Raw genomic sequence first — 12,278 nt, 5'->3', positions numbered from 1 at the left:
GGCCAGCAGCACGCGCTGCTCGATGGCCATCCATTCCAAGCGCTGTTCATTGCTCAATACGAAGGGCTGGGAGCTGGGAATTCGGCCGGGAGAGGTGGAATGGGGAAACATGTCGACAACGAGCTGTGGGGCGGTCGCGGCTTCCGCGTGCCATTTCAGGACGCGTTGGCGCAAGTAGGGGAGTTGTGGGTCACGAGGTGGGTACCGTCCGTTTGGCAAGGCGACTTTGCCTTCGTTATTGCGACTGACTAGTCCATTCTGTAGGTCCTCCCGAATCTGTGGGCAGACGCGAATGAAATGCGCCATTCCGCTGCAGTACGAGCAGCCGGGTGGACGCTGGGCGAGTTCCGGGCGGGCGACGATCTGAAAGAAGGTCTGGACTGGAGTTTGGACGACGAGCTCGCGCCTTTGGCTGCCGAGGATGGCGATGAGTTGGTTAACGGAGGTGAGCAGCGATTTCATGTCCGTTTCGAGTTGGCTGGCAGATTGCGGCTGCTCAGAGCTTGGCTGGCGCTCGGTAGCGAGCTGTGGAGGCAGCGGGGGCTCCAAACGCGAAGACGAACCCGCGAGTACGAATCTTGCAGCGTCGTAGACGTCCTTCAAGTCGTATGGATCGTCTGGGTGGATATTGGGATGCAAGATATGAAGCCGTTGTTTCACGAAGGCCTGGAACGCAGCTGGTTGGAGTGTGCGAAGGAAAGCATGACTCCGTTCGGTCCCGGAGAGGCGGTTTTTCGACATCAAGAACTGGGCGATGCGCGTAAACGTTCGATAGAACGTAGCGAGGTCGTTTTCGCAGGAGATTCCGGCTTGGGCAGTCGAACGCAGGTGAGTCTCCCAGTCTTTCAAGGTGTAAAGACTGTCCTCATCATTGCCTGTGTAGAGTTTTCGGACCGCATTCTTGAAATCGTCGTAGGTGGCTGACGTGTCGCCGAATTCGTCCATGCCCTCGACGAGTTCTTGGTCCTCGATGGACAGGTACCGTGCGCAAGCTTTCTTGCACTGTTGTTCATCCCTGATTTGCGCCAGATCGAGTAGGTATTCGACATCAGCAAAGTAGCGTCGGAGCTCCGAAGGTTTCGAAGGGTCGAACGTGGGTGCCGTCAACGCGCCGCGTGCGGGCATCGGGATGGCGGGAGCTGTTGACATGGTGGGTGGCGCGGGAATGAGAAGTGAAGTGAGGCGTGAGGTGGAGAGTGGGGTGTGAGGCGGAGGCAGGGTTGGAGAGATGCGAAGCAAAGTGAGGTGAGGCGGTGTCGGAGTGAGATTCGAGAAGGGGTAGCGGGGGAGAGCGAGTTGGGGGATCGAAAATCAGGTATGGCTGTCGTAGAGTAGTAATAGATCGATTTTGGAGACTTTTACGTAGCTGTGCTGTGAACCAGGAGGTGCGTCGGATGCACTTTGAAGTACCCTCGCGGTGGGCTCCAAAATGACAACCTTTCTCACTGGTGTGAGAAAGAACAAGAAAAGCAAGAGCCCTTCAAACTGCTCTAACTGCAACCAAAGGCTACAGCACAACCAGAGAGGGAGAAGAAGAGGTAGACTTTGAACTCTGAGAGAAACTCTGCTGTGAGGGAAACTATATGATATGATGAACTAACTGGAGACAGGCTTATATACCCTACTAACTAGGAGCTAGGAGAAGGAACAGGAACAGGAACAGGAACTATAAGGAAACATACAGGAACTAAGGAACACATAAAGGGAGAGATCAGGAACAACTACCAAATATGGACAAACAAGACCAAACAAGCAACAACAAGCCAAAGGCTTGTCAACCCTGGCCTCTTCTGCTCCTCCTCGCCCCCGTTCCTGGCTGCAGAGGGGACGATCGTACATCCCTTGCGGGCCGGGCGCTACTCCTAACCTTCTAGCACTCTTCCCCAGTCCTCTGGTGCCGAGTTGGGCTCGGCAACAGCTTGACATGTCGTTCTCAGTCATGTGCTTCCCACATGTGTGTTCCTCCTACTGGGGGCACCATTGTCAGCGTCGGGCTCGGGCCGTATCGGGGCGTCGGGGGGTCCGACTTCGAAGGGGTCTGAGGAGCACGAGAGATGGGTATTCGCCCGGAGAATAGACGATATTAGCCTAGCGACTACATCTTGTAAGTACGACTTTTATACGCTACGGTATTAGGGATGGATCGGATGGGCGCCAGGTCCCAGGGCGGATCGGATGGGCGCTGCGTAGGACCGCAGGGGTGAACGGAAGGGGTTGGAAGAATGAGGGGACGTCCAGGAGGACGGCGGTATACGGGCCCCGTGCGGCCTTATGGCCCGGACGGCCCGACCCAAACCGTGACATCACCCCCTCCGTTGTGGGCGGCGCCTCGACGCCCTATGGGTCCGCGTCCCCTGGTCTTGCTTTCGGATTTTCCATCGGCCGTTTACGAGTTCTTCGCGGGGCGCGAACGGGTTGAGAGTATAGAAGTCCTCGAGTGCCTCTTCTGCGCCCTCCAGTTTGTCCCGCAGTTCCCACGTCCACTCTTCCCGAGGATAGCCTTTCCACTGAATTAAGTACCTCAGGCGGTGTCGACCTTGCTTGCGTACGAGGGAAATGGCCTCGACTTCGTAGTGAGGCTCGCCGTCCCGCATTTCTGCCGGGGGTGGTGGGGCGGCCCGTTGATGATCCGCTACTGGGGCGTTCCAGGGTCGTAATAGCGCCGTGTGGAATACGGGGCTCACGCGCCAAGTTGGGGGTAGCACCAGTTCGTAGGATGTTTTACCAACTTTGCGCTTGACTTCGAACGGCCCGAACCTCTTGTCGTCCAGTTTTTTTGAGGGTCGATCGCTGGTCAAATTCGTCCCCTGGAGGTAAACTTTGTCCCCTTCGGCGTAATTCGGGTCCGGAGAGTGTTTTCGATCGTAGTATTTCTTCATCGTTTCCTGGGCTTCTTTCATAGCTTCGGCCGCATCGGCCCGGGCTTCCTTCATTCGCTCGGCAAACACTGTAGCGGCCTCGGTCGGGACGTCTTGCGGGGCTTCGGACCCCTTTCTCGGGTGGAATCCCAGCGTGAGGAAAAAGGGCGAGAATCCCGTTGAAGAGTTAACCTTGTCGTTAAACGCGAATTCCGCTAGGGAAAGCCAGTCGGACCAGTCACTCTGCTGGAAGTTGCAGAATGTTCGAAGATATTGCTCGACCTCCATATTCGCACGCTCCGTTTGCCCGTCCGTCTGTGGGTGATACGCCGATGAAGATCGGACCTTGATTCCCAGCAATTTGCTCAAGTCGCTCATGAAATGCCCGATGAATTGCTGGCCCCGGTCGCCGTTACTTCCTCTGGGAATCCGTAATCCTTCCAGACGTGATCGCGATATAGCCGGGCTCCTCTTCCCCGGAGATGTTTCCCTGGCACGGGAGTACGCGTATCCCTTTACCCAGTCGATCGACGATTACGAGAATGCGTTGTACCCGGAGGATTCGGGTAGTTGCACGATCAGATCGATTGATATGCGCTGCCATACCCGAAGTCGGCACGCTATTCGGGACCAAGGTCCCTACGGGGCGTCTCGGGAATATCTTCGTTCGTTGGCACAACGGGCAGGCCCATACGTATGCCTGGCAATCGGCCTGAATAGACGGCCACCAGTAGTTGCGGGTCGTCAGCTCGAGGGTTCGATGCCACCCTGGGTGTCCCACGATAGGGATGTCATGGTGTTGCCGTAGCACCCGATGCCTCAGTCCCATAGCCGGGGGTACATATACCAGCCCGTTCCGAGTCAGCCCATTCACTCAGATTTGCTCGCAAAACCTGGGCAGTTGCTTACGGGCATTGCGCGCAAAATTGGGCAGTCCCCCATGACAAAGCATGGAGGTCATTTTGTCACTCGTGTTACATTAAACAAAAAGATTATTTTATTAGTATTTCATTGTTTTGGTAGGTTATCTAATGTCTGCTGATGGCATCAAGATAAATTGATCAATGTGGAACGATTTTTGATGGAGATCAATAATTATATCTATTATATGATGAACTATCAATTTGACCTCTATTTCAATCAATATCCCTTTTATGGGTCACATAGCCACCCTGATGTTTATCCGGGTCTTCGGCCTGAAAAAATAGTGATTTGTTGATTTATTTATGTAGTTAGATTAGTCATATCTTTCAACTTCAAAAAGATATACAAGATATATCAATTGTCACAGAGGATGTCACAATCCTGCTATAGTCTCCCCCAGTTTTTGCGCGCAACGCACGGTGGGCAGTGGCCCAGGTTTTGCTCGCAAAATTGGGTGCATGTCCTGTCCGAGTCTTGAAGCCGTCATGCTGTTCCCAGCCTTCCGGTTCTCCGTCTTCCCAGAGTTTGAGGACCTTTTCCTCCGTGGCCGATTCGGCCCGTCGGATCGAGTCCATCAGCCCGTCGCCCTCCGTATGCTCCAGTGTGAGCATAGCGCGGATCGCGTGTTCCTTGAATAGCCCCGCCGGGAGTAGGACGATGTCCTGGTTATCCTCCTTCCCGTTGTCGTACCCGTTTCGTCGGGATAACGCGTCGGCCCGCCCGTTCGTTTTCCCCGGTTTATGTAGCAAGGAGAAGTGATACTCGCTCAGTTCGAGAGACCATCGTGCCTGCCACCGGTTCAGTTTCTTAGCCGTCATGAAGTACTCCAGATTCTTGTGGTCGGTCCAGATTTCGAACGGCTTATCCCCCCCGTTCTGGAGATAATGTCGCCACTCGGTGAGGGCCCGCATGATAGCGAGCATTTCTTTGTCGTGAATGTCGTAGTTGCGCTCGGTGTCGTTCATGGCCCGGGAGAGGAATGCGATCGGCACCCACTTCCCCTCCTGTTCTTGCGAAAGGACGGCCCCGGTGGCGAAGTCGGAAGAGTCCGCTTTGACCCGCCATGCCCCGTGATCCGTAGGGAAGTGTAGGACGGGTTCATCAGTGACCCGGTCTATCAAGGTCTGAAAGGCCTCCTCTTCTTCCGGTCCCCATTTCCATGGGCTGTCTTTTCGGGTTGTCGTCTTTTCGGGTCAGCCGGGTCAGTGGCTTGGCGTACGCGCCGAAGTCTTTGATGAATCGTCGGTAGAAGTTGAGGAACCCCAGGAAGCTTTGAACCTCTCGCAGGTTACGAGGTCGGGGCCATTCGCGCACGCCAGCGACCTTGATCGGGTCCATGCGAAGTTGCCCATTCCCGACGATCACACCGAGGTATTCGACTTCGTTCCGCTCGAAGTCGCACTTGTCCGGTTTCAGGTACAGTTGGTTGTCCTTCAGGATCTGCAGGACCTCTTTCACCGTTGCGCGATGTTCGGAGAGGTCGCTAGAGTATATGAGGATGTCGTCCAGGTACACGATCACGCGACCCTGGGAGATCAGGTTGGAAAACAATTCGTTCATCATGGATTGGAACGTGGCCGGGGAATTGGTGAGGCCGAAAAACATCACGAGTGGTTCGAATAGGCCCCGATTGGTAACGAACGCGGCCTTCTCTTCGTCGCCTTCTTTTATGCGGATGTTGTTGTATCCCCAACGTACGTCGAGCTTGGTGAACCACCGGGCGTTACGTAACTTATGCATGATGTCCGATATGAGTGGTATCGGGTATCGGTTTTTGATAGTGATCTCGTTTAGCTTCCGGTAGTCCTGTACGGGCCGTAATTTCCCGTCCTTCTTCTTCTTGACGAAGAAGAACGGGGATGCGTATGGGGATTTCGAGGGCCGAATCCGCCCGGTTGCCAAATGTTCCTTGATGAATGCGTCAAGCTCTTTCTGTTCTTCTCCTGATAGGGGAATACAGCGCCCTTTGACGGGTTCGGCGTCTGGGTGTAGTTCAATGGCATGGTCCCACTTCCTCCGTTCCGGGAGTTTGTCGAAGTCCTGTTTTTCGAAAACCTCTTTGAATTCCTCAAGATAGTGCGCGGGTACGCTCTCCTCGGTGGTTCGGGGCTTCTCAGCAGCGTAGGCGGCGGCGGCCAGTTTGGTGGCCACGCTCTGCATGGCCCGGATGTGGGCGGGCGCGTTCGAACCTTCGTCGTAGATCCGCGTGACGAAGAGGCGATCCCCTTTGCCCAGGGGTTCGTTGTCCTCTTCGTCCCATTGTTCCAGCAATCGGGCCCGCTTGCACTCGGGCGGGCATCGGGTGAAGGCAATCGCTCCTTCACGCCAGTCGATCACGGGATTGTGCTTCTTGAGCCAGTGATGCCCGATGATCACGTCACTGTTCCCGGTGTCCGTGATGGCGAACGTCAGAAGTTCGGAGTGATCCTGAATGGTGACTCGTAAGCGGGTAACGTGGGTGATTGCCCCGTCGGCGTTGATCGTCCCGTCAGCGTTGTACACTGGGACTGGGTGCGGTAGGGCTTCGAGTTCCAGTTGCGAGTCCTCCGCGAATGTCAGGGGATGAGGGTCCAGGTGCCTAGTTGATACCAAAGCCGGGGGAACAGCCCCACGGCCAACTACTTAAGTACAGGGCTATCTGCGCACGGATCAGTCACGTGATCAGTCACAGCTGTCACATCACATGCTCCCCTTACAGCGAACCGCTTGTGCATGAACTCGGAGGTGGCGCCACTGTCGAGGAGGGCGTCAACCGAGTACCCGCGGAGGTCGTTGACCCCTTGAAGGGTGACGGCTACCCGCGTAGCCGTGGTGCCTTCACTTTTCCGAAAGGGGGGAGCATTTTGCAGTTGTCGCAAAGCTTCGGCTACGTCGGGGGCGTACCCCGTTCGTATGAACTCTTCTAGTTCGGGCCCGTTCTCGGCTCGTCGGGCCGGATGTATCCACTGTTGTAGTTTCGCACGAGCCTTCTCGGGCTGGTCTCGAATTTGCGCGACAAGCCTCTCGGCGCTGGCCGCGGACCAACTTTTCCAAGCGGGCTCGGAGTGTCTCGTATGGTTTTATGCGGGTTTTTTCTGCGGGCGGAAACGGTGGGTTGCGGGGTTTGTTGTTCGGGGTTGGTTTCTACGTCTGGTCCCACGTATCTCTGGATTGGCAACACGGAATATTGATTATGCGGGTTGTAACTAGAGACACTTGTGGTATACGTCGGCGAGGGCGTAGGCTTCACTCGCGACGATTGCCAAAATCCGCTTTATCCGCGTTATCTTTGACAAACTCGGAAAAGATAGCCCGGATCTGGTTTGCCGATGCGGCCCGGTTCGGGCACATCCGACTGATGTGTCCTTCCTGGCCGCAGTTGTAGCAGCGAGTGCTGCGGGCCGTAGCGGGGGCCTGGGCCCGGTCGATCTCCATAGGCGCGGGCCCCGTCAAGGGTCCGGCGACCGTGGTTGCCCCGTTTCCTCGGGGTGCGGCCACGGTCGGTCCAGTGGCGCTGATCGCTGCGTTTCGGGCCCACCCGTTGAACAGGTTGCGGTTGCTGAGCCCGCTCTTGGCAGGGGCGGGCGCCGTCGGGGGCGTTTTGGCCCGAGGGTGGTTAACCTTGTGGCTTTCGTCGAAAATGCGGTAGCGGCGGAGTGCGCCGTCTTGCTTGATGGCCTCTGCCTTCCAGGCCTCGTAGGTGTCAGGGAGCGTGTCCTTTCGGTAGACCGCGTTCGTAACGCCCCGGAGCATACAGTTCTTGGCGACGCGGAATAAGGTTAACGTCGTCGTAGTGCGCGACTTTGTTGAGAGAGTCGAGGACCGTGAAATAACTAGTCGCGTCCATGTCTTTGGTCTGGACGAAGGTTTCCATCTTCTGCTGCGCGATTTCGGCGTGAGCTTCCCCGCGGAAGGCCGCGATGAAGGCTTTCTCGAAGCCTTCGTATGTAGTATAGGCTGCGGCGGTACGGAGCTTCATGGCTTGGGAGACGTTTTCCTTCCACGTGACCGCGTTCCCGCCTTTGATATAGGAGAGTGCGTACGAAATCTTTCGCACCTCGTCGTTGTAAACGTTCGGGTTGGCTTCGAAGGCCAACCAGCAATCGGCCAGGAAGGCGTCTACTTCGCTGGCGTCGCCCGTGAACTCCTTAGGGGGAGAGACGGTTACTCGTGTATTTCCCCCGTGGGGCCGATGAGCCAAGTCCTCTCTGGCTTGGCGGAGCAGATCGTAGCTCTGCATGACTCCCTGCTGTACAGCTGCATATTCCCCGTTTACTCGGGACAGCTCGGCCTCGAGGACCACTTGTCGATTCGTCAGGGCGGTGTTTTCCGCCTTGAGTTGCTCCATCTCCTGACTCGTTCGGAACAGATGGGCGAACAGGAACTCCTGTTGTTCGTTATGGCCCAGGGCCATGAATCGGGCACGTTCGTCCCCCTGGCTTGCGGGGGTGCCCATCGTACTGTCGTGCTCGGTAGACATTTGTCGCGCTTCTTGCGTTCGTGGGGGAGGCTAATATTCTGTCAGCGTCGGGCTCGGGCCGTATCGGGGCGTTGGGGGGTCCGACTTCGAAGGGGTCTGAGGAGCACGAGAGATGGGTATTTGCCCGGAGAATAGACGATATTAGCCTAGCGACTACATCTTGTAAGTACGACTTTTATACGCTACGGTATTAGGGATGGATCGGATGGGCGCCAGGTCCCAGGGCGGATCGGATAGGCGCTGCGTAGGGCCGCAGGGGTGAACGGAAGGGGTTGGAAGAATGAGGGGACGTCCAGGAGGACGGCGGTATACGGGCCCGTTCGGGCCTGTTCGGGCCCGGACGGCCCGACCCGAACCGTGACAACCATTACTCTCAAGTCAAGAATGTTGAGGGTTAGGAGTTGAAGCAGCTTTTGCCAATCTGGAGGAGCGATTAGCAGCGGAGGATGAGGACCCGGAAGATGGACCTGGGCCAGAACCTGAGGTGGACTCTGAGGAGGAGCTACTATCACAGATGACACTGTCGTTGGCAAAGAAGACAGCTGGGAAAAAGAAGGCTAAGTCAGCCAGTCAGCTGTCACTGATGGGCAGTGATATCTATGAATTTGATCTGGTCTAGAAGGTGCTGGAAAGTGTCATTCCCCAGGCAGAGGTCCAGAAAGTGAATGTAGTGCGGGATGGAGATGATTCAGACTCAGATATTGAACAATTCTTGTAGTTTTATAGCTTATGCAACAAAAAAAATTGTCTTGTGAAATCACGTGCTTATGAAATCACGTGCTTTTTGCCACTTGGCAATAAACTGGCAATATCCATTTTGCCATTCTGCCAGGCAAAAAAAATCTCAAAATCAATTTGCCATGTGCACTAACTGGGGCGCATGTTCCCCATTGTCACGTGCTGCGTGCTACAGGCCTGTGATGGCCCGACACCAGCGCCCGAAGCGGACGGGCCAGGTCTTATCCATGACAATAAAGGCCTTTGACTGAAAGGCCTTTGCCCATTTAAAGGTTTCAAGCTGTATGTCATTAAAATGAGTGAACACTTGGAAATCACCAATATTGTTTAATCTGCTAGTTTCAGAAGCGATAAAGGAAAAGAAAATAAGAGGAAAAACAGAAACATCATATGCACCTCAAAAACTCATACTATTCTAACTTCTTAACTAATCAAACCACTTCTCAGACTATTTTATATACAAATATCACTATTTACCTCTGTTATTCTCTAGGGAAAAGTGCCTCCTGCGTTGGCCAAGGTAATATATTTTCCCTCAATATTATATATATTATAATATATATACCGTCCAATGCAAACTTTACATACTATATACCTCTCTCTCTTAAGTACACTGCTTGACAATCTCCTGAGAACCACTGAGTATCTGGACCTTTACCATTAGGTTCTGTTTCAAGTTAACTAAGGAACCTGCATCTTCTTCACATATTCTATAGTATTGGGGGAGTATAATATTGAACTCAAATGGTTCAGGTCCTATCTTGTCCACCTTGTATTGAAGGACACCTGCCCTATTGCTAATTGCATCCAAGAAAGGATGGATACTGATCAGAGATGTCTCTGATACATCAATTTCCAGTGTCAATGCTGTGAGAGCAGGGAGGAAGGATGGGTCTGCAAGACTGTTAATAAAAGTTTTCTCCCCTTCCTCTCCTATATATATCTGTGTCGTCAGGTTCTGCAGAGTTTGTGCCAGAGTGGCAGATTCAAGAAGGGACAACATAATCAGTGGCTGCCACTGATAACGAGGTGAGAGCAGCTGCAGAGCGGGATAGGCAGTGATCAAAGTAAGCCAGTGCCTCTCCAGTAGGGACTGTGTGGAGATGTAGAGTTGTCAGAAGTGGGAGGGTCAAATATCGCCAAATGATACAAGTTTCTCCAGCCAGGGATAGTGTTGTAAGGGAGCCCAGATGGATGTTGATGTCTTGATTGAATTGTGGGCCCCAATGTCCTGTAGGCAGATGTAGCTCTTCAAGTGCCTTAAGTTCTGGAAGCAGAGAGATGATTTCACGCAGAATGACTGGCCGGAGGATGGTGAGCTTGCGGAGCTGATGAGCTGGGAATCCGAGCTGAAGGACAAGTCTTGGGAAGCTGATAGACAGCTCATGAAGACACGGTGTATATGCAAAAGCATGCGTATCATGAAAATCACAGACATCGAGCGTGAGCTTTGTTAGCCGTGCAAAGCCCAGTGGAGTCATGTGTGGGCGCATTCCCAGGAGGCTTGGCCATCTATCGCTGGATAGGTTAGCCACTTTCCATTGCGGAGTGGAGAGAAAGAGGTGATAGGGCAGCCTTAACAATGTGATGCCCTGATCATCCACATTATCCATGAGTGAGATTGTGATTGGGAGTTGTTGAGCGCGGGCCGCGAAGTGTGCGAAGAGGTCGTCCTGCTGGCGCCACTCGGTGCTGATCTGATAGTAGGTCGTCGTCCAAAGACGGGGGTCGGCGATGGCGGTTGCGCGCCATCGGCTGCAGACGGATGTGATGCGCAACAGCACGTTGGTGACGTCGCTGCGCTCGCATAGGGACACGGCAAGCGTGAATATGTGGCAGAGAATCTCGGCAGGAAGGGAGTTGACGGTCTAGTGTTCGGATGTCTGGAAAGGGTGGGGCCGCAGATTGGGATGATGGTCGATAGTACTAAGACCGGGTAGTGCTAAAGGGGAGAGGCCTATGCTTGAGGCGACGTTGGTAGGAGAATGCATTGAGCGGGTAGTAAGCGTCGTGAGGCCAAGTGAGGGTCAAAGCCAAGTCAGCTGATGCGTGACTCATCATCGTCACGCCACACAGCCTTCCTCATCTTCGTCTCTCTCTCTCATCCATACTCTACCCTCTGCTCTAAACTCAATGAAACTCTCAATCCTGACCTTCGTCGTTGCGAGTGTCGGCCTCGGTGCGTTTCGCCGTCCCCACCCCTTATCGCTCTGACTCATCGTGTGCTGTTACAGCGGCCGCCTCGCCGATGCGGGTCGTTATCGTGTCAAGCCCAGGCACAGGCGGTGTGGAGGGCGTGGCTGAGCTCATCCGCCCGCTCCCAGCCGCCAGCATGAGCCTCCCACGCCCTCACCTCCCCTTCCGCCCGATGCCCATTGTCGAAGGCGGTGTCGTCGTCACCCCCATGCCCTTCGTCGAGGCCCAGGCCAAGAAGCCCTGTGGCAGCCACAGCGCAGCGCGTCTCCGCCAGAAGGCCGCCCAAGTCATTGCTGCCTTCAAGAACGCCTTCCACCACGCCCACCAGCCGGAGGCGGCAGCGACAGTGGCAAACGGCCGCACTCCAGGCGGCGACCGCCTCCAGGTCATCCATCTCGACCCGGTCATGGCCACTCCCACTCCCATCGCCGGACCCGTCGACGAGTCGCAGTTCTTCGACCGTCTCGAGCTCGCGCTGGGCCGTCTGGGTCCCTGGGAGGGTGGCCTTATGGCCTTCGTCATCGGTGCGTCGTCAACCTGGCAGTTTTCGTCCGTGCTAACTCTATTCAACAGGCTGTGGTATCGGCGTCCTCCTCCGCATGTTCTACATCCTCACCCTCCTCGCTGTCCGCGCCATCCGCGCTCCCTGCACTAAATCCACCGACGACTACTACTACGGCGATGTCGCGCTCGAGGAGGACGCTGAAGAAATCTTCGTCGCGCCCCCCATGTACACCGTCGCCGTCCCCGTCGTTGTCGATGAGAAAGCCGAGGAACGCAAGTAGACAGCGATCCAGGCTGGCTATAGCTACTTATCCCCCATAAATGTGATTTGATTTGACAATAAGGACTATCCCCTCGTTTGATTTTATTCTTTGAGCTCATTCTTTCTAGTATATGTCATATACAGAAAACACTGTCCTCCCTGCAAATCCCGACTTCACCGATTTCATACGCTATCACTAGCAGCCAATAGACGTGGCCTGAACCCTCGCAACTTCCCCAAAATGCAAGCAACACTGAGTTGGCTGGAGATATGCTATTCTGTGCCGCCGTGCGTACTACACGCGTGTGATCGAACGGAAGCCGGGTTGGCCTCGTGT

The 12,278-nt window shown here is 54.8% G+C and overlaps 1 protein-coding gene across 1 annotated transcript; it reads left to right on the top strand.

Moving 5' to 3' along the window:
• Positions 1 to 11,112: 11,112 nt before the first annotated feature.
• MIND_00643400 (F-box domain-containing protein) lies at positions 11,113 to 11,960 on the top strand (the record flags this gene model as incomplete). The annotated part of the gene is made up of 3 exons (XM_037363169.1): positions 11,113 to 11,158; positions 11,214 to 11,699; positions 11,749 to 11,960. The coding sequence occupies 3 exons, from the start codon at positions 11,113 to 11,115 to the stop codon at positions 11,958 to 11,960; spliced, it is 744 nt and encodes a 247-aa protein (XP_037221090.1).
• Between the last annotated feature and the right edge of the window lie 318 nt (positions 11,961 to 12,278).

This window comes from Mycena indigotica (genome assembly GCF_014461135.1).
Source record: "Mycena indigotica strain 171206Taipei chromosome Unknown Mind.scaff0005, whole genome shotgun sequence".
Taxonomy (NCBI): Eukaryota; Fungi; Basidiomycota; class Agaricomycetes; order Agaricales; family Mycenaceae; genus Mycena; species Mycena indigotica.
This window is presented reverse-complemented; position numbering and strand designations above follow the sequence as displayed.